The sequence below is a fragment of the Manis pentadactyla genome, chromosome 8 (genome assembly GCF_030020395.1).
Source record: "Manis pentadactyla isolate mManPen7 chromosome 8, mManPen7.hap1, whole genome shotgun sequence".
Taxonomy (NCBI): domain Eukaryota; kingdom Metazoa; phylum Chordata; class Mammalia; order Pholidota; family Manidae; genus Manis; species Manis pentadactyla.
In genome coordinates this window covers 117,114,317-117,136,107 of record NC_080026.1, presented here as the reverse complement: position 1 = coordinate 117,136,107, position 21,791 = coordinate 117,114,317, and the positions used below count along the sequence as shown (strand labels likewise).

Below are 21,791 nucleotides of genomic sequence, written 5' to 3'. Positions count from 1 at the left end.
GAACTAAAAGGGTGATATCTGGTAAACAGACATTTCAAGCAGGAAAAGAAAATATGTACATGAAAGGCTTATTAGGCAAGAAATGACATGGTGTGTACATGGAGACTTAAAAGGTTTATTTTTATTGAAAGGTAAAATAATAACAAGGAAGGTATATGGGGAGCAGCAGTGAGTAAGGAATTCACATGAGTTTGATGGAGTGGACAGGATCCAGATTGTAGAGGAGCTTGTAGGCAATGTTAAGGAAATTGGATTTTAACCTATAGGTGATGAGAAGCCACCAAAGGCAGGAACATTGATTTTTATTTTAAATAAATTATTTTATAAGTAGTGTTGTGAATAGACTGGGGAAAGGTGCTGATCTGGGAGCAAGGAAATCAGTTAGCAAGCTATTGCAACATTTCAGAAAATACTTGATAAAGGCTTATAAAATGGGTTTAAATAGCCAAGTAAAAATGGTGCCTCCCCCCTTTCCCTCTCATAAATCACCCTGAAGCAGCAGGGAAAACAGGGAAGAAAAATACAAACTCTATACTTAATGAAAACACAACCCTGAAACATAATATACGAGGACAGGAAGTTAAATGAAATAAAGGACAACCAGGGTACAGACAGGCCCAGGCAAAAATGCCTACAGCTATAAATCTTAGATCAAGCTTGAAATATAGACTTCTCTAAAGATGACATTTCCCAAGGAGCAAAATTTACAGACTATCATTTGGAACCAAGAAAATGTGGCCCAAGAATTGACAGTGGGAGTATTCCTATAACTGAACGGTGACAAGGGAAGCTGGATAGGCATGGCTGGATAAAGAAGCACCAGGTAGTTTTACCTTATAAGAAGAACTCACTCATAGACAAACAATCTTGAGTTATAGGGAATCTCACAGAGAACCAAGGATGATTCTTATTAAGCTGAAACCAAGCTCTGATCCATCACCAAGATGAGCCTCCTCTAACAGTTCAATCAGGAAGAGCTTATATCATTAAAAAATAAGTAACTATTAAAAACATAAAGATAAAAGAATTATAAAATAACACAGCAACATAGGAGAGGGAAATGGACAGGAAAACAAATACTGGACACAGAACAAAATCTGCTTCCATAAAGCAAAGGAAAATTGTGGCATACTACTATGATTACAAATAGTCCATATGATCAAGAAATCACCTCTATAAGAGAAGAGTTCCAAGCAGAAATACAAGAGCTAAGGGTAGATATGTTGAGATAATAAAATGTGATCAAATATAACCTGGAAAAGCTCAAGAAAGAAATCAATAGCAGCAAAAGACACAAAAAGGAGCCTCAACACTGCTGAATACTCATTTGAGGACAATGTGGGTAAGATTTTTTTTTTAGTCTCATTTTATTCTGAGGGTTAAGACATATTAGAAGGAAAAAATGGTTTTCTCTACTTTGTCTTTCCTGTCTATTGTACACATCCTAAGAGTCCTGGAGGAAGAGAGCCAAAACAAATAAAATATATATTCAAAGTATAAATCACAGAAGCTTTTGAGAAATTAAAAAGGAAGGAGAAATTAAACCAGTTGCATGAGACTTATATTCCAGGGGAAAGAACTGACACAGTTTGACCAACTATAAAACAAACTTCAATAAAGTAAACAGTTTTACTTTATATATAAAACATATACAGTATGAAATAAATAAATAAATAAATAAATAAATATATATATATATATATTAAAAAGGACTTAGGCATCAAGGGCAAAAAAAAAAAAAATCAAGACATCCAAAAGGAGAAAATATCAGTAACTGGCGTAACTAGCCTTTCCTCCTAAGTCAATGGAGCAAAGTTCTCATGGAAAACAAGCGATATGTACATTTTATACCCTAAAAGAGTCACATTAAAGCATAATGGGAAAAACTAATTTTCAACTTATTGCCCTTCTTGAAGATATCACTGAAGGACAAACCTCAGACAACCAAGAAATAAATGGAGAAACTATAGTAAAAAGACTACTGATGACCACTGAATACATTTACCTATAAAGCAAAAATAAAAATAAATACGGGAATGACATTCAGAGCAGAATGTAAATGCTCTACAACATCTCTACCTGCCCACCCCATATAGCCATGTGGGGCTCCAGGGGGCTCAGAGCCAAATGCTCCTGGTTCTGGTCCCACCCCTCTAACTGCTGACTTCTGCCACCTTCTCCCTGGAACCCCACTCAATAAAGCCTTCCCAAGTCATCCTAAAGGAAACAGCAGTACCTACAGACACCCCATATTTATAAGCCCCTCATTTATTTTTATCCATAGCATTGTCATCATCTGATACATTTTGTAGATAGCTAAATACTTAAAGCAGGGACTTTTATTATGTTCACTGTCATAATCTTATCACCTACAACAGAGGGCCTGAAATGCAGTAAGCCATCAACAAAACTCTGTTGAATAATGAGAATGCATATCACTTTCAAACAAAATAAAAACTGATGCAGATCGAAGAGAAGAACTTCTGTTGGTTTCTAGTACTATAAAAAGAAAGAAATGTTTCAAAATGGTCAGAAAAAAATACCCTGGATATTTGCCTACAAAGTTATAGAAAACTGTGCAATATAGGGAAAAATGAGTTTTTAAAAAATATGAAGACTAAAAATTCTTAATCTTGTTTCCTAGAAACAGTTCAGTCATGTTCATCATTATATGCAGTACCAGCATTCAGTAAGGACAATCAGATTGGAAAATTCATAAATCATCCCTGTGCTTCTGCCTTGGAAAAATTAAGCAGAGAGAAAGAGATAACAAAGCCTCAAACTGGGACTGTAACAATGAGAATGAATGAAATGAAACATTTGAGAAATAACTAAGGGAGGTATTAGCAGAGGCCTGGACTCATTTCACTCAGTGACACAGACAATGGGCAGTGCCACCAATGTGTCAGGCTTAAGGGGAACATGTTGATTTTATTTTCCCTGTGGGTTTTATTTTACAAGAGTTGCTGTTGGGATGGCTAGTAGATGTAAATAGGTCTGCCGCACCTGGCAGAGGGCACAGCTCATTGACTTGAGAGTCATGAGAACATGGAGATGATATTCCAAACCATGGGGTCCCCTAGGCCGTGAGCACTGGGTGCCAAGAGAAGCAGGCCGAGGCAGAAAGCTGGGCAACACCAGGAATAGTGCCTAATGCTGCCCTTTCACATTGTATGTGCTCAGTAAATACTGTGAATGAGGAAATAATAGAGCCAATGACCTGCCAAGATTTAGGAAAAAATTCCCGAGATTCTGGCTTTAATCAAGCTGAGAAACAGTTTTTTTCTAACCCATCAAGACCCCTTTCCCTCCCTCCTTCAGGATGTTTTTTAAGTGGCTGGCTACTTTTCCTTAATTTTACTAGACCTCAAAAATCCACGCAAATAATTTGTCAAAAGAAGTAACTGCTACATCCATAATCTATCAATTCAACAAGCAATCATTGAATGCCCTTGTCTCGTTAGGGCCATGGATGGGGTAAAATGTGTGTATAGAGTACTGTCCTTATCCAGAGGTTGTAAAATGCCACTTGGAAAGGAGACAAATGTGCTAAGATTTCAGTAATGATTCCTAGTAGCCTATGTGCCAGAGGGATGGTACAAAATCCACGGCACAGGTTCAGAGCAAGAGATCGTACCCAGCTTGGAAGTTCCCAGGAGGGCTCACAGAGGAGTGGGCCTGATCTGGACTAGCAGACCGGGACTGAAGCAGAAAAAGTTATTTGGGTGCTTCAGTCTGAGCAGATGCAGGGAGATTCCAATGACCAAGGTTCCTGTAGGAAATGGTCTGCAGGAGGACTGGCAGCAGAAGGCTGGGAAGGCAGAGTGGGGGGCTTGGGGCTGTCATCAAGTGCCTTGTTCAACTTCACACACACACACAGAGTCACTCAGTAGAGCATCACCTTTTGTTTTTTTCTTCACTTTTGCTCTTTTTGGCATCTCCTTCCAGTGAAACTCAAAACCTAAAACAAGGCCTCCCTTGCTTGCCTAAAACTGTGAGTCCCACCTATTTTTGTTCTAAGAGTTAGAGTTCTTAGAGCCAGGATGTTCAACTTGAACACTGGAGCAGAGAATCAGCACTACAAAGAGAGGGGAAGATTTAATGAGTTCTAGATTTTTCCAGAAAGGAGATACTAGAGATGCTTAGAGATTCTCATTTCCAAGTTAGAAAAGCCACTTTGGACAGAGATGGAATATGGCACAGATAAATTACTTAAAATCAGATCCCATTACATATCTGGCTCTAAGTAACCTCAAACCCCAGCTATGTCCGAGTCATTTCAAGACCCCTTTGGTATAATAAACCAGCAACCCAACTGAGGGATTCAGTGGGCCACTAAAGGCCCCTATAGATGATACTGATGCACACAACACCTTCATCTCTCACCTGAAGTCTGGGATCTCCCCAGGGGACTGTGCCCAAAACAAAGGAGGGATAGCACACCGCAGCTCCACATCTCCACAACTTCAGGACAGCCATCCTCATCTTCCTAGTAACCAGCTGACTTCACCTAAGCATCCCTCCTCTACCATTACCAGCACTTCTGGACTCACCTGAATGAAGATGTATTCATCCTGGACAACCAGGGAACTGATGTCAATGGAACGGGCAAAAGGCCCACTCCGAGTCGTCTCAGCACATTCCTGGATCCTGCAGGTGAGGTAGTGAGCATCTGAAATGGGAGGGCAGAGCGACGTTTAGACACCAGGGAAAACGGTGAGCAAAGCTCTCAAGAGCCCACCAAGCTCCACCTCATGGGGAATCAATGATGCAGTTTAAAACAATGAGATTTCATTCTTGTCCCCAAAATTTGTAATAATTTTAAAAAATGGTACTATCTAGTTCAGTCAAGAGAGTGGGGAAACAGTTTATCTTATATCCTGCCATCAAAAGAGTAAATTGGTAAAGCTTTGAGAATAACAAATTTGAAATATCTATCAGCATTTTAAACATGCGTATCTTTACATGAGCAATTCTAATTCAAGGGGTGTTTTCTTGAGACAGATTCATTTATTTTCACAATGAGGCAAGGGCAAAGGTGTTCACTGTGGCATTCTTAGTAGCAGTAAAAAACTGGAAACAGCCAAGTGGACATGAATTGAGGAACATTTAAATAAGGTGCACATATCACAGAGAGCGATGCTGCATTGACAAGAACTAGGTCGATACATGTGTGTCAACATGTTAACTTCTCCAAGACCCACGGTTCTGCTTTGTGCCCCCCAAAAAATCTTGTCTTTATAAATACATAGGACTGTGCCATTCTGCATGGAAGAAAGTTTTAAAGGATACATATAGAAATTAGCTGTGATTACTTCCGAGGAAAGAATAGACTTAAGAGATAGAGTTGAAGCAGGACCTTTGCTTTTTATATACATCTTTATTATTTTTACAGTAAGAATGCAATCACTTTTACCTATATCAAATTTATAAAACTTGCATAATTACCTGTAAAATCTCAATATCTCAGCAGTTGAACAGCCCCTCAAGCAGCCCCCCAAAATTATAGCAGCAGCTATAGCTGAATGGCATTTAGTTTCTAAATAAGCTCTAAGTTTTTAAATAAAGCTAACTGCCCCTAATTATAACTCTAAGTTTCTGAATAAAGCTAACTGCCCCTAATTATAATTCTAAAAGGCATTCTCATCAAGAGTACAAGGAGGACAATCCATTCAATGATTTGTTCTTTACGGAAAACCTATAGGTGAGTCTCCATAAAGAAACAAGTGCATACATTTGCTTTAAAAATGATGATGATTCAGTCTATGGTGTTTAAAACTAATAAACGGTCAAAATGAAAAGTAGAGATCACTTTAGGATTAAAAACAGAGAGGCCTTTGCTATCATCTAAACAGACACGCATTATTATATGTATCTAATGCAATTGTTCCTTGGCTGTGTGCATAGGTGTGTACAGGTGTCAGGAGGCTACATTGGGGATGGGGGATGGTAGGAAGCAAGGATAAATAAAGGCAAAAGATTTAACTAAGCAAAAATGCATGTTGAGCTTAAAACTGGGTATGTTAAATTATTCCTAGCTGTTTATTTATTATTTGTTTTTGTAGATAATTACTTTTTATTGAAGGGTGGTTGACACACAATATTACATTAGTTTCAGGTGTACAACACAGCAATTCAACATTTATATACATGATAATTCTAGCTACCAGCTATCACCATACAAAGTTGTTACAATATTTTGACTATATTCCTTATGCTATATATTACATCCCGGTTACTTATTTATTTTACAACTGGAAGTGTGTACTTTTTTTTTTTTTTTGAGAGGGCATCTCCCATATTTATTGATCAAATGGTTGTTAACAACAATAAAATTCTGTATAGGGGAGTCAATGCTCAATGCACAATCATTAATCCACCCCAAGCCTAATTTTCGTCAGTCTCCAATCTTCTGAAGCATAACGAACAAGTTCTTACATGGAGAACAAATTCTTACATAGTGAATAAGTTACATGGTGAACAGTACAAGGGCAGTCAACACAGAAACTTTCAGTCTTGCTCATGCATTATGAACTATAAACAGTCAGTTCAAATATGAATATTCGTTTGATTTTTATACTTGATTTATATGTGGATACCACATTTCTCTCTTTATTATTATTATTTTTAATAAAATGCTGAAGTGGTAGGTAGATACAAGATAAAGGTAGAAAACATAGTTTAGTGTTGTAAGAGAGCAAATGTAGATGATCAGGTGTGAGCTGTAGACTATGTGTTAATCCAAGCTAGACAAGGGCAATGAAACATCCACGGATGCAAAAGATTTCTCTCAGAACAGGGGGGGTGAAGTTCTAAGCCTCACCTCTGTTGATCCCCAATTTCTCACCTGATGGCCCCCCTGTGACTGTGCCTGTCTTAGGTTGTTCCTCCCTTGAGGAATCTTACCCGTCTCTGGCTAACCAGTCATCTTCCGGGGCCATACAGGGAAATGTAAAGTTGGTAAGTGAGAGAGAAGCCTTATTGTTTGAAAAGGTTAGCTTTTTACTTCTTTGCATATTTATGCCCTGTGGCTTCTATGCCCAGCATTTGTCTTGAGGTATCTTTACCACTTGGAAGAATTATGATACTCGGTAAATTTGATATGAGGCACGAATTCTATTTAAGGGTTGTAATTAGGAAGGAAGAAGAAAAGCTATAGAAGTAGCAGGCGGAAGAAAACTTGGGAAGATTGATTATTTCTTTGACATATCTTCTTGTAGAGTAACTTCAGCATGTATAGGTTCTAAACTACTACTTAAATTGCGCACACACATTAACATAATAGGAGTATAGTTACATAACCAAAGCATACCTGTAATTACCAGCCATCTCCAGTGAAACCAAGAAAACCAGTTAGGCACCTTAGGCATTTGTGAAAACTTATCTATGATATGGTGGATATTGTCCAACTGAATTTGAACAGTCTGAGAGAAATCAGACAAATTAAAACAACCCATTCCTGGGGAATGTTCACATGCCATATGTTCTTTTAACAGTAAATAGTCTGTAGTTGTAAGATTTTGGAGCGCTACAATTTGCACTTTTCCTAATTCTTGGTTGAGTTCCAACAGTATAGATCCAGTCAAATTTGTTGTTTTACTGTATGCACAGGCCAGCTTAGATATCTCCTTCCTCATTCCCATGGCAAGTCCAGGAACCGGTGGGATGAGTGCATCTACAGCTGTAGCAGTGCGTGGATCTTTGTTGGGGTCCTAGCTGTTTATTTTTAACTAAGTAATTGACTGACTTAAGTATTTCTTGTGCACCATACAATTGGGCATACATACAGTTAGGTACACATACAATTAAGGATACAGCGAATGAGATGGAGATTTTCTATTCAAAAGGACCTGCTGTCTAGGAAGGGGCTTACTCATATTATTCATAGTTAGCTATCAGACACATTTATTTATGAACATGAAGCTAATTGAACAAAGAAACACATTTTGGTAAACAATGCATCCATTTCACAACTGGCATTCATGTGCATGACGGATTGGAAATTGATGGACCTGAGTCAGGGCAACAGAGCCATCTCTAAAACCCAAACCTATAGCTAAACTCTCCGGGCTTCAAAACCCCCAACAGTTCTGAATGTCCTGGGACAAAGCCCTAACATCTTTCAATGGAATAAAAGGTCTTTACAACTGGTCTAATAAAATCAAGTGCCTGCTGGGCCCAGGCAGAACGATCTGGGTGATATGATACATGGTGCTGGCATGTGGCCTCAGTGGCAGACCACTGAGGTACAGTGTGGATCCAGTCAAACGGCCAACACATGCCTTCTGAAGGAGGGTCTGCTCCTCAGCATCAGCTCATCACTGACGTACAGGAAAGGCTCTAAGTTTCTACACAAAGCTAACTGCCCCTAATTGTTTAATGTGAAATTTCCTGACTTTTAAAACATTGACAGCTAATTTAAGTTTGAAATAGGTGCAGGCCAAATACTGTAAGGCCGAACAAAACATGCTTAAGTCCAAACAAACCCGAAGCCTCTCATTTCCCATCTCTACTCTGTAATTCGGTCCTTACCTACCTTTCCAAGCAGACAGACCTCATTTCCCCCACTCCCCAGTCCATTGGCAAGAAGAGCTTGCTCACCATTCTGCAAGCGCAGCCTGCGTGTCCCTCCCCTGTCTGTCCACAGAGAAAGCCAAGAGTGGCCCGGCTGTCATCTCCTGGCTAAGCGGACCTGGGGAGGCAAGGAGCCCACGCTGGGCCTTGGAGCACATGGCCTGCCCACCACACAGCCTTCGTGATTTGCTCCTAGAATAAAGCACTAAAACCCAGTGAAAGGCTGCAGTAAACAATGTAAAGAAACCAGTGTTGACATGACAACCCGTTTCCTTCTTGCCAGCCAGTGTCTCAGAAAGCTCCTTATACCGGTGGTAATCAAAGGTGCACGCCACAGGACGACCGCTTGTCCCCCACACGGGCTCGCTGCCCTGCCTGTTTACTGTTCTCTGTGGCATTCAGACACTTTGAGAAAAGAATCAAGTGTATTCAAGGCCACCTCAAACAAAATCAAAACCTACCTCAACCTTGGCCCATGGCAGGTGAGCTATTGTGCCAAACTCATCCTACTTCTTGGCTGCCTGCTTGCCACTGCCCAGCATGAAATGAAAGGTCCGACTCAACAGAGTAGCAGCATCAACACTGACTTCTAGATTCACTTAAAATACAGGAGCCTCGTGATTTGTAGCTGGACTTATGCATTAGAAGTCTCAACGCTTTTATTTTTCAAAACACAAAGACATAATAATAAGAGCTACTCAATCACTGCTAGTGAGACCCCAGGTGGGGAAAGTGGGGAGAGCAAATTATCAGGCAGGCCTGGCCGCCGGGTTGCAAGGGGCTCTGGATGTCAAAGGTGAGCCTCACATGTGCAAAAGATCTCAAATTTGAGCTTGGACATTACCTCCAAATGAGACTGGATACAGTCATAGACATTCTATGATGAAACAGAAATAAGATATTTATCATATTACTTGAATCCCAAAAAAAGGCTTCTGCTACCAGTAGCCTTCTTATTGTCTTTTTTTTACAACACCAGAGGCCTGATACAACAGAAGAGGTTCATATCTCTTGACCATATTTTGCTGTTTGAGAGCAAGGCCTCTAAAGCTAGAAAGTGCTGAGTTCAAGTCCTGGACTTGCCACTTGCTGACTGCCCTTGGCTAAGTATTTGCTTCCAAAGAGTGTCATCAGGATTAAGTAAGACTATATATGAAACATGCTTAGGACATTGTTACATACATTTTAAAAGATCAATAAATGTTAGCTCTCTTGTAGTATGAAGAAAAGGAGGGAGGGGATTTAGCACTCAGCATCTCTCATACCTTCAATTAATAACAGGAATGTGCTGCTTAATTGTGGAGAATCAAAAGACCAGGATATCACAAGTCCTACTAGTAAAGTCATATTCTGAATTTACATCACTCTTTTAACTTTCTTGAAGTGCTGTGGGTGTTCAGACAAAAAGAAAAGTGTGTCTGAGCTGGGATAATCAAGGAGCACTTGAAGGAGGAGGCTGCCCTTGTGTTCAGCCTGGATAAATTGCTATGTGAGAAGGGAATTTCTGAAAAACACAATGACACCCACACATGGACTTTCAAGTAGGCAAAGCTCATGGAAGGCACTATACAATCCCATGGTAATGGACTGACTTTGATTAATTCATATTCTTGAACTTGTTCTTTGTATCTGTCCTTTCCTTTGAAACATTTCAAATGAAAAACTAGAAAGACTGGATTGAATGAAGATCTCATTTGTACATACCTGTGGGAAAACCAGACAGTGATTTCCCAAATGGCTGAATCTCATCACCCTCATGATTAACGTATTTCTAAATGTCAAACGTCTTTCTAAAGCATTCTAAGAGCTGATGTGGTCACTCCACTAACAGAAACTGAAAGTCAACAGCTTTGTTCCCTGCACTGGGAGTAGAGGGATCTGCTCCATAGGTTTAGAAATATTTGGCTCTATTTTAACAAGCAGGACCTTTAGGAAGGGTGGTAACATCTCCCTTTTATGCAGCCACCATGACTTCTCATCTTGCAGATGTTGGACCAAGAGTCTCATATGGTGAGAAGGGGTTGTCTCTGATGGACTGATTCATTCCTTTTGTACTGGGTCAAGGTTTATAGAAAAGCTGCAGGTGTCAGACACTCCCTGAGGCTCCAGTAAGTAGAGGATGTTCTCAAAAGAGGCCCAGGCCAGTGATGGAGATGGGATAGTCACAGTGAACATGTCTTGGGGTCTGTGCTAGATAGACAATGGTCAGAGAACTGGGGAATGTGTAAAGAGAGAAGGAAGGACATGATCTGACATCCATAGCCTTCTTTTCTTCTTAAGGGTTGCACTTCTGCCAGGAGATTGCTAGGGCCCAGGAAGGCAGCTTCTAACTTTCTCCATTCAGCAAGGCAAGCTTCTTGTCTATCAATATCAAAGTTTCACCCTCAAGTCCAGCATTTCTTACACGGTCAAAGCTTTCCAAAAGGGTCACTTCCTCAGAAGCAGGAAAAAAGTCTTGGTCATCTCGTTTCTTTCCTCAGGCTGCCTTATAAAGCCTATCAGTAAATGATTGTTAAATGGAACTGAACTATATTAAAAACCTACACATATTTTTATGTTGAATTATATTGTGACTTGTGACTATGGTTTGCCTTTGAGGTTTCTAAATATTCTAACTATCTGAGTCATCAGGGCCCTTGCTGCCTCAGAGAAAAAGCTTCCCATGATTTGCTTAATTTCCATTCCTTTGGGTAACAAACATATTGTCAAAAACTGAAAAAAGGTGAATTAAAATTGTGAACAAAAAGCAAATTCAGCTCTTTAGGTCTTCTCTTAGAGATGTACCTAGAAGTTATTTATCTTAAATAACAACATTAATTCTCAAATGCAAATAAGTAAAAACAAGCAGATTCCAGGAAACTCTGAAATGTTACTTAGCTTCCCTAAGCCTCCTTCTCCTTGACTGGAGGTGGGGCTCACCTGTTTGTCGGCACGGTGCAAAAAAAGACTTGCACATTATTGTTAATGCCGAATATAGCATCTGAGACATAGTAGGTACTAAAAATCAACAGACTAAGAAAAGCAGCTTCCATTTCATTCCTTCTGTGCTTAGGGATTTAGGGTTTTTGTGAAACTCCTAATTGCCCAAAAGAGAATTCTAGTGTCTCCCGTCTTCTCATTGGCACAGTGGGGAACCTGCCAGAGTTACAAATATCAGAAATCATAGTGACCTTGAATATCTTAGGGCTCCTGACACTGCATTCAGGGTTCTCTTCATTCCACTTGCCCAATAAGCTCCCCCCGAATGCGATAACTAGATGGGGGTGATGATTTTGATGGCCACGGTGACAGGAACATTTCTGAATGTTCACTCTGTGGCTTCTGGTGTTGCAAGAACTACATGCAGTGACTAATTTAATGCTTGCAACAGCACAATGAGGAGTTGCAATTATTATTCTCCCCATTTCAAAGGTGAGGAAACTAAGGCACCAATAAATAATCTGCCTGAGTTCCACAGCTCTAGAAAATGACAGAGCTGAGTTTGAACCCAGGAATGTTGACATCAGAACCATTATTTATTTGAACCATGAAAGGAAAACCAGGCTGAAGATTAGACCAGAATTTATGCTCTAGTTCAGTCCCAGTCCCTAGCTATCTTTGTGACCTCAGAGAAGTTGTTAACACATTTTGGAGTTTTGAAAGTGAGGCAATCTGAAAATATCTTTACTATTGCAATTTAAAAAATAATCTGGTACCCTTTCATCAATGACAATCCTATCTTCTCAATATATAAAGTGGGTTTTAGTGACCTGCTCCAGTTGAATAGAAGGCAAGGAGTCTGAAGTCTCATTGACTTTCTCTCCCTCCATTCTCCTCTTGACCACTGAGTTCTTAGAATGCTGCTAGAGCCCTTAGTGACATCAAAACTACTGAGCTAGTCAACAGCCCAAGCTTCTTGAAGAACCGACAGTTTAAGCTGCAAGGCCAATAGTTTTGCCTTACTTGTCAAGCCCATTTGATTACTTATGACTCTATGGAATGCTCTGTTACAAAGTATTAGGCTTTATCTTGGTTTAGTGAGAAGCTTCTCTGAAGGGAGGCAGAGAGAGAGACAGAGAGGAAACACAGAGGAGTAGAGATGGTTCCAGAAGAGGATGGGAGAGGAAGCCATTTAGATCCTGACTCTCACTGTGGAAACAGGTTGCACAGTGTTGTTAACCACGCAGGTTGGCTTTGCCCTTCATAAACCCTGCCAGGGCAAGAGATAATTCAGGGGCTTCAGCTTATTCTGAAAATCTGACTCCCAAAGAAGAGGGCCGGCACTGAGTCAGAGTGAAGTCTCCTCCATTAAAACCAGAAAAAGGACCAGTTTATGTTGGGTTTGCTCCATGGTGTGGGAGCCAGGCTTAGAGACAGAATTCTCACTGCCACAGCACAGCACTGAAAAGCCTTGCCCTGCACTGCTCCAGTCCAGAAAGCACTGTCCAGGGGACACTTACTTGATCCACAAACGACCTTTTAGATATTCCTGTAGCCATATTAAGAAGTCAATAGGAAAGTGAAATTGATTTTAATATATTTTATTTAACCAAAAAATATCCAGAATATTACAATTTCATCATATAAGCAAAATAAAAATGATCAATGAGCTATTTTCCATCCCTTTATTCACTGTTTGTCTTTTAAACCCGGTGTGTATTTTACACATACAGCACAGCCTGATTTGGAAAGTTCAATAACTACAGGTGACGAGTGGCTGCCATAGTGGGCAGCACAGGTCAAGCGTAAAGTCCCAATCCCCCTTTTGCCATCTCCTTAGGAAAATCCAGCTCCTCTCCCAAGATGAAGCTTAACCGTGGCCTCTTTCCTGCAGCCTCCAGTCACTCCTCATAACTGGGCAACCCTTCCTTTTGGTGTCCATAGCACTTCCTTCATGAGAATTAAGTCAGAGTGTCTGTGGCCCTGAGCACATTATATTGCAATAACACTGTGTGTCTGTATCTGCCTCTCCCATCAGCCTGTGGGCTGTTCTGTGATGGCTGTGTCCTTTTATATCCCCCACAGCTTATTGCAATGCAGTGCTGATGAAGTGAACCAGCAGCATTATTTACACTGAAGCCTGTCCGAAATATGGACTGTGTGTTTTAACCATCTCTCCAGATGGTCCGTATGCGTGTTAAAGTTTGAGAAGTTCAGATCTAGTGTAGTGGTTCTCAGTCCTGCAGGAACTTTGCGCAGAACAGGACAATTTTACAAAGGGCCAGCACTCAGGACCTTCCGTGCATGCGTGCGTGCGTGTGTGTGTGTGTGTGTGTGTGTGTGTGTGTGTGTGTGTGTGTAAGTGCTTCAGGTGATTATAATACCTGGTTTTGAGAACCACTATACATGAGAAGTGCTTCATTACAAGGGAATGAATTGTGAGTGGGCAAATCAATACAGGAAACACAAATTTCTATATTGATTTCAAGATGAATGCCAGTCTTGCTCTTGAAACTAAACAGAGCAAAATTTAATTGTTGTTTCATAGACGTAGGGTCCAAATCTCTACTATTACTATTTATGAATCTCTTCTTCCCACCTCAACAAATATGGTTTTTGACATAGGAAAGATCTTAATTTGGAAAGCACTTTATAACAAATTATGATGTTGTGATTTTGTCTTTTAGAAGGGAAAGAAAGACATAGTTTCCCTATTTATACATTCTTCCCACCTCCATCCCTATGACAGCCTAGCTACCATGCTCTCATGGATCTTTCAGAACACAGTAATTGAAGACTCTAGTACCAAAGGTCTTTCTTCATGCTCATGAGGATGTACTGTCCCTGTCTGTGCCCCTGCCCTGTCTGAGGTTAGCAATCCTCTAAGCAGTGTTCCAGAATGTGCCATCTGAATCAGAATCATGTCGGCTGTGTGCTTAACGATATGCAGACTTCCGGATCCTACAAAAGACCATCTAGACCAAAACGGCTGAGACGCATCCGGGGACTCGGCAGCAGAACCAGCTCGCCTGAGGAGTATTACTTATGTTAAAGGTTGAGAGAAATGGGGACTGTGACGCAGGAAGACACAGAGAAACAGAATTTTACTGTCCAAGGCAGCTTTGGAAGTCATTTGCCACATAGTAACTGGCAAATCTAGAGCACAAGGTAAGTAAGTGGTCTCCAATGTGGGGGGGGAAAAAGTGGAATAAGAAAGGAGAGTCTGAAGAAGGAAAAATAACAATTATCTAAGATGCACTAGTTCTTCTGATTTAAGATTCCCAGAGATGGTGCCATTGTCCTCTTAAGTATATGAATCACAAAACAAAAAGGCTCAAAGGATTAGGTTTCAACTTACTCCAAATAAACCAAATACAAAGAGGCCGCCTCTCCCGTGGGTTCCCAGCATACCCTGTGTGTAGTTTTTACAAGACTACGGGTTATCTTGTTCAGGCATTGCTGGGCTGTCTTTCTAAATCCCTCTTAGTTTATGAACTCTGGGGGCAGGGGCCATGTCTTGTGCCATGACTAGCATCCAGGACATTCCCAATCAATATTTCATTAAAGAATTAAAAATAAAAAAATAATGGATCATTAATTCTGTTTCATTGTCCTGTGGGGGAACAGGAGATGTTTGACTGCTCCCCTGGAACATACAGCCTCTCAGGGGAAAAACTGGAGCTGGAATCTAAACTTCCACTTGCCCAGTCCACTTGCCTGTAAGTACCTAAAAGACCGTCTCTCCTCACTCCTCAAAAAATAAACACAAATTGTAAATACAGCTCCGTGCAGACAGAGCAGGAGGGATGGTAGTGCTTCTGGTGCCTCCCCCCAGTCCAGGACTGTCCACCCTGTGCCAGGGCTTGGGGAGCTGATGCAGCCCTGTACTCTCCTCCTCTTGGCAGGTAGAAAGTAGAGGAAGTGCCGGCAAGCCCAGGGTGACCCAGCAAGAAAAGACCTGGACACAGACACGGGGGTGATGAATAAACTTGTCTGACCAGAGCGGGATCCTGGAGAAGCCAGGTGCAGAGTGTGACCTGGCCCCAGCATGAACACCACTCTCCTCTCCGCTCCCCTGACCCACACAAGGAGGCCAGACACAAGCAACTGCCTTCGTCATTTCCCAGCATCACTGCTGAGTCAGGAGCCAAGCCAGACAGGATGGGAGACGAGGAAAACAGCAAAGCTTCCTGCACTCCAGAGATGGAGTGTAACTGCTCAGAGCCAGGGTCTGAATGAACTGGAATGGGTACCAGCTTTTCATCCATCAGCTGCTATATCTTAAACATAAAACATGCAAACAGAGAGGCAGGTAGAAAGGAATTGAAACAGCCAATCAGAGACCAGTATAATCCATATCTAAGGTCGCAGCTAGGGAAATCACAGTTGTATCATGAAGCTTTTGCATTATAAATGGCTAAGAACAGCCTGGCCTGGGATGACTTGGTGGCCAGCATGAACTGTGGCTCAGGAAGCTACTTACCACTCCCAACCTGCCTTTGCCAGCCCATCTCTCTTCTTTCCCAGCCACAGATCATAACCCACTGCTTTGCATACACCACCTCCCATGACTCTGGGAACTTGTTAAGTTCTCTTCTCTACCCAGAATGTTCTGATAAATTCCTATTAACCCCACCAGTACCAGATCAAACATTTCATCTGTCAGAGAAGTTTCCCCCAACTTTCCTAAGCTATTATTCACATTCTCACTTAAAATTCAACATACATACCCAACTTGACTAATGTTCCTGCCAAATTGTGTTAGAATCATTGAATCCTTGCTCATATCCCCAATAAGCACCTTGAGGGCAGAGATGATATCACATTCACCTGTATGTCCCTTCAGTGCCCAGAACAAGTAGATTTTAAATAATGTTGGTTGAATAAATGAACTCAGTGGATCAATGAACTAATTAATCAATCAGAAAAGGTAAGAAGTTCTACAGAACTAGAAGTCAAGAGCTGTGTGTGCTAGCTTTTCTCACCACAGATTTTTATCTTAGAACTATTTTTTAATACAGATATTTTTACAATTTATTTTCAGCCATTCTTGGGGAGCATACAGTTTTAAAGTTTTAACAGATATGCAGATTTATGTAACCACCACCATGATCAGGTTGTTGGATAGTTACATCACCCTAGAAAATTCTTTCATTCTGCTTGCTTGCCAAATATCTCCCCACCCTGGAAACCAATTGATCTATTCTTCATCTCTATAGTTTGGCCTTTTTCATATGGTCACATAGATGAAATCATATAGTGTGTAGCCTACTGAGACCGGCTTATTTCACATGATGACTGAAAATTCATCCATGTTGTTACATGTATCTATGGTGCTGGGTAGTATTCCATTTTTACAGATATACCACAGCTCGCTTATCCATCCACCCATTCAGGGATGTTTAGGTAGTTTTCAGTTTTCGGTGATTATTCATAAATCTGCTACAGACATTTGTGTGCAGGTTTTTGTGTGAATACAACATTTCTCTAGGGTAAATATGTAGGAGTGGAATTGCTGAATCATAAAGTGTGTGCAACTTTATAAGAAACTGACAAAATGCTTTTCCAGAGTGGCTGTACCATTCTGCATTCCCACCAGGAATTCCAACTATTTCACATCCTTGTTAGCACATCCTTGTTGGACTTCATCAAAATTAACATTTGTTCTTTAGAAGACACAATAAAGATATAGTCTGTTTATTTTAGCAATCCCAATAGGGATGTAATATATCTCATTGTGGGTTTAATTTTAATTTCCCTAATGCCTAGTGATGTTGAATATCATTTCATGAACTTGTTTGTCATACTTGTATCTTCTGTATCTTCTCTGATAAATGTTCTGTTCAAACTTTGGCCCATTTTTTAGAAAACTTGGGTTATTTAATACTGCTCTGTCTTAAAAGTCCCTTACATGTTCTGGCTACAGGTCCTTTGTTGGATATATGTATGATTTGCAAATATTTTCTCCCATTGTCTTTATGTGTCTTCTGAATAACAAATGTTAATTTTGATGAAGTACAATTTATCAATCTTTATTTGTTGATCTGCTCTTAGTGTGAACCAAAGGTCATGAAGATTTTCTCCTATATTTTCTTCTAAATGCCTCATAATTCTATATTTTACAATTCATAAATATGATTCATTTTAAGTTAATTTCTGTATACATTGTCAATCACAGGTTGAAGTTCATTTTCCCCTGTCTGGCTGCCCAATTTTTAGCAAACACCACCTGCTAAAAACAACACCCTTTCTCCACTTTCACCATTTCTTATATCCTGCAGCTCTGCTTAACCTACCTATTAATTCTAGGAAATATTTTTGTAGATTTTTCCTTGGGATAGTCATAAACAATCATGTCAATGAGAATAGCAACAGTTTTAATTTTTCCTTTGCAATCTGTATAAATTGCATTTCATTTTTTTCCTTTATTAGGACTTATAGTATAATATTGAACAGGTGTGGTAAGAGTAAACTGTTCTGCCTTTTCCATTCTTAGGGCAAAAGCATTCAGTATCTCATCATTAAGTACGATATTAGTTGTAGGTCTTCTGTAGATGTCCTTTATCAGACATTTCCTTCTATTTCTGCTATGTTGAGAGCTTTGAAAGAATTTTTATTCAATCATTAGCTAGCTACATTTTGGGGTAAATTTGAGTTCAAGCTACCACATCAGAAAAAAAAGGAACTGAAAATGAATGCTGGGCCTTTTTGTGATGATCAAAGATAGAGATGTGTATACACATGTGAGTGTGTGAGTGTGAGAAAGCATTTACCACATAGCGCAAAAAAAAGGTGTCATATATTTCAATTAGGGTATGTAAAATAAAACACAAGAGGTTAATGCACTCTTGTTAGGTGCTCTTTCTAAATAAAGGTGTGTTTGAGCCAAATCATTAGGCTCAAAAGATTCTTTCAACTACTGAAAAACAGATTTTTTAAAACCTAGAAAATGGAACAGAATTAATATATATGACAATTTAATCTAAGTGTGGCACACGACATTCATCCCTATTATATTTCTGTCTGCTTTTTTCAATTCTTGACAATAGGCCAGGAACTCTTCTATGTGTTTTGCATTTTTAAGCTCATAAAATTTTGCAGCAGTTCTGCACCATAGGGCTTATCCCAATTTGGACCAGAATTCTTAAACTTTCAGAAAATAAGTTTAAGGTTAATAAAACAAAACATAGGAGCTGTCTAGCAGTGGAAAAGGATGCATCTTAAGCCTGAACTAAGACAACCTGTGGACACATGGTAGAGGTTTTGGAGGAAGGGATTCCCTACACTAGGCAAGGGGTCTGACAGTCCTATAAAGTTTCCTCCAACTCCTGAAATATTACAGCCACCACAGAGCACATATGTGGCTTAAAAAGGTTGCCATGGGAAGCAAAGCAAAGGTGGGAGTTGTCCTGAGAACTGGCCTGTGGATCATCTTCTGATCTCCTCCTGCTGTCTTACTATGCTTCTTCAAACCCTACATCTCATTCTTCCCCTGGTGTCTTTCTCAGCTATAAACATCAGATAATATAATTTTGAATCCAGGCTTCACCATCCTCATGATCAGTGAATTTGAATATATCCCTAAATCTTCAATAGCTCTTCTGTTAAAAACTTTTTTTTTAAGAGTGTGGGTCATCTCTCATCCCTGCCTGCTTCAGAAACTTACATTTATTCAAGAATCAAATTAGACCAGAAAAAAGAAGTGAATCAAGTACTCAACAGAGTGCCGGACACAGAGTACAAATGGTGACTGCCTCTCTTTCAAACATAAAAGCAAAGCAAATAAAACATATTCCCCCAAATGCCTGTTTCTGGCATGCATCTGCTTGGCCTTAACAACAGTAGATTTATCATGGACAAAGTGCATGTAGTTTTACTTAATGTGTTTTGAATGACACTCCCAACTCCCAAAGCCAAGTCAAAACAAAATCTCCTCACATTTGTACATTTTATAATTTCTAGAAAATTGCTCTCTACTTGGTCAACCTGTAACCCTACGAGGTAGACAGGGCAAAGCAGTGACAAGGGAAGTTAGAAGCACAGAAGTTAGAAGAGATGTCCCCTGGCCCCATGGCAAATGGGCAGCAGGACCCAGGACCCCAACTCACAGGCAGGAATCTGCTCTGCTGTGTTCCTGGATCACCATTAGCTCTGTGGTTTTTTGGCTCTATTGTTGACCCATGATAAGCTAATTATAGCTCCCTGTATTTTCTATATTTCATTTATTTTCACATAGTTAATAGTTTTGCTTAAGCTGATTTTATTTTCCTTGGATAGGGAAGAGCTCTATAAAAATGATCAACTCTGGGAAGAGTGAAATGCTTGAAGTGGTGCAAAATGATAGTTTATAGTTAAATTCTATGTAAGATTTAAAAAGGTACAACATGCAAAGGGTCACATGTTTGAAATTTTGGGGATTCTATTGCTTGATTGCAATGACAAATGGGTCTTGTTCACCAGTGTACCTCCAGGGCCTAGAATAATGCCTGGCACAGAGTAGTCCATCCCTAAATATTTGTGGATTGAATGAATAAGCAGCTTTGCTAATCACTGCCTGGTAACTTTTTTTGGAAACCTTGGCTATATGAAGGGTTCATTTTTTAAGCCAGCAGCCCCTGCAATTCACCAGGTGAATATTTGAATGCAAAATAGCATGGAGAGCTATGGACATCCCTATTTGAATTACACTGAAGATGCCAGGAAATTACTAACAAGAGACTAAAAATTCATCGCATTAACTTACATCCCTAGAAAATTCATTCCTCAGGGTTCATTTCAATGAAACGTCTCCCTTGGTATGGGAGGCCTCTCCCCCAGTCTGGGAAATAGAATGGATATGGCAGTAATGGGGCTCAGGGCTTTTCATCTTCCCAAGACATTAAAATGCAATTGGGGGAGGAGAGACCTGCAGGCAGATCTCCCAGGGCCTAGCCTGGCGGACTGAGCACTCACATCCATCCGTGGTCCGCACCTCCATGTGCACCAGGTCTGCCTCCTTATCCAGTCCAGCCACTGACCTGCAGAAGAAGGGAGACATAGAAGCTCAGTGACCACAAAGACAACACAGTGGGAAAGTATTCAGGGCTGACTATTACCCAGAAATCTGCTTGCCCAACAGGACACCATGGGAACTCATAGAATTTGGCCCATGGACTGCCAGGCAGTATGGCACAGCTGTCACCTGTAAGGGTCACAACTCATGAATGGTGTCAGGAAGCTGGTGACTCAAATAAAAGAGTACAGAGTTTGCAGCTGGTCTAAACCTCTGTCCTTGGCCCTTCACCACCTCACACCTTCTAGTAAGTTATCTCTTCCCCTTGGCCTTCCATCTCCTTGTCTTGCCACACCTGATCACTTCCACCTCTTCCTGACCCTCTGCCCTTCCTCTGGGAGAGCACAGCTTGGTACCCTGTTCTGTCCTTTGGGGAAGTGGGGTAACCTCTGTTTTGGCTGTTTTGCTTCCAGGCACTCTTGTGCTCCCTACTGAGTTTGATTCTATGTACCATTCCTTCCTTCTGCCTGGCAAACCTTCAAAATCTGGTCTGACAAGGACAGCATTCTTCTGGTGATTGAGGTGAGGAACCTTAAAATCTATGGCCAATAGCCAGAAGGAAGGCCGAGAGTCCTTGCAAACCAATCCTTGTGTGCCTCCAACCATGCATACATAATACACAGCTAGCCATTCCCTGTATGAGATAGCCAGGCCAGAGGATGTCAGCTAAACGAGGGGACACAGACATTAAAACATCCATGCACTGAGGAGACCATATAACTCACTCTCTGCAGCAAGCTCTTACTCACTATTTGCTCTTATTTCAAATATCATTCTAATATTGGTTTTCTGGTTTTCTCAACAGGTAAGAAGCAGCAAGTTAATAAGAAAAGGTAGAATTTAAAAGGGTGAGAATCAACCACTGATACCCAGACAGCAAGAGAAGGCAAGGTTTTCATAGAAAACCTATGAAAAACAGACCTAAGAATTCAAAACGTGATCTTCCTCACCATAAATCTCATCACTTCTCAGTGGCCCTGAGGCCTTTACTATATAATAACACAATTCAGTACCTAACATCTACGCTGATGGGCTAATGGCATAAAAAACTGGAAGCAGGGCGCAAATGGTATCAATGCATTCTGTTAAAGAAACCAGGATTGTACGTGATATATGTTAGGAAAAATCAAATGATCTTTACTTGTTAAAATGATTACATTTTGAATGGTTAGACTTCAATTACTTAGAAAGTTCATTTATGATCTATCTTTTAATTTTTCTTCACCTTCTTTGTTCCTAAGGTAAA

At 40.4% G+C, this 21,791-nt stretch overlaps 1 protein-coding gene across 4 annotated transcripts in view; it reads right to left on the bottom strand.

The window, feature by feature from the left end:
- The window catches only part of SORCS3 (sortilin related VPS10 domain containing receptor 3), a 575,246-nt gene that overhangs the window by 132,169 nt on the left and 421,286 nt on the right, over positions 1 to 21,791 (bottom strand). For all 4 annotated transcript variants that reach the window (XM_036906473.2, XM_036906472.2, XM_057506299.1 and 1 more), the window contains exons 6-7: positions 20,446 to 20,510; positions 4,554 to 4,672 (exon numbers count right to left, since the gene is read on the bottom strand). In XM_036906473.2, coding sequence (XP_036762368.1) covers positions 4,554 to 4,672; positions 20,446 to 20,510 — 184 coding nt within the window. The remainder of the gene's footprint in view (positions 1 to 4,553; positions 4,673 to 20,445; positions 20,511 to 21,791) is intronic.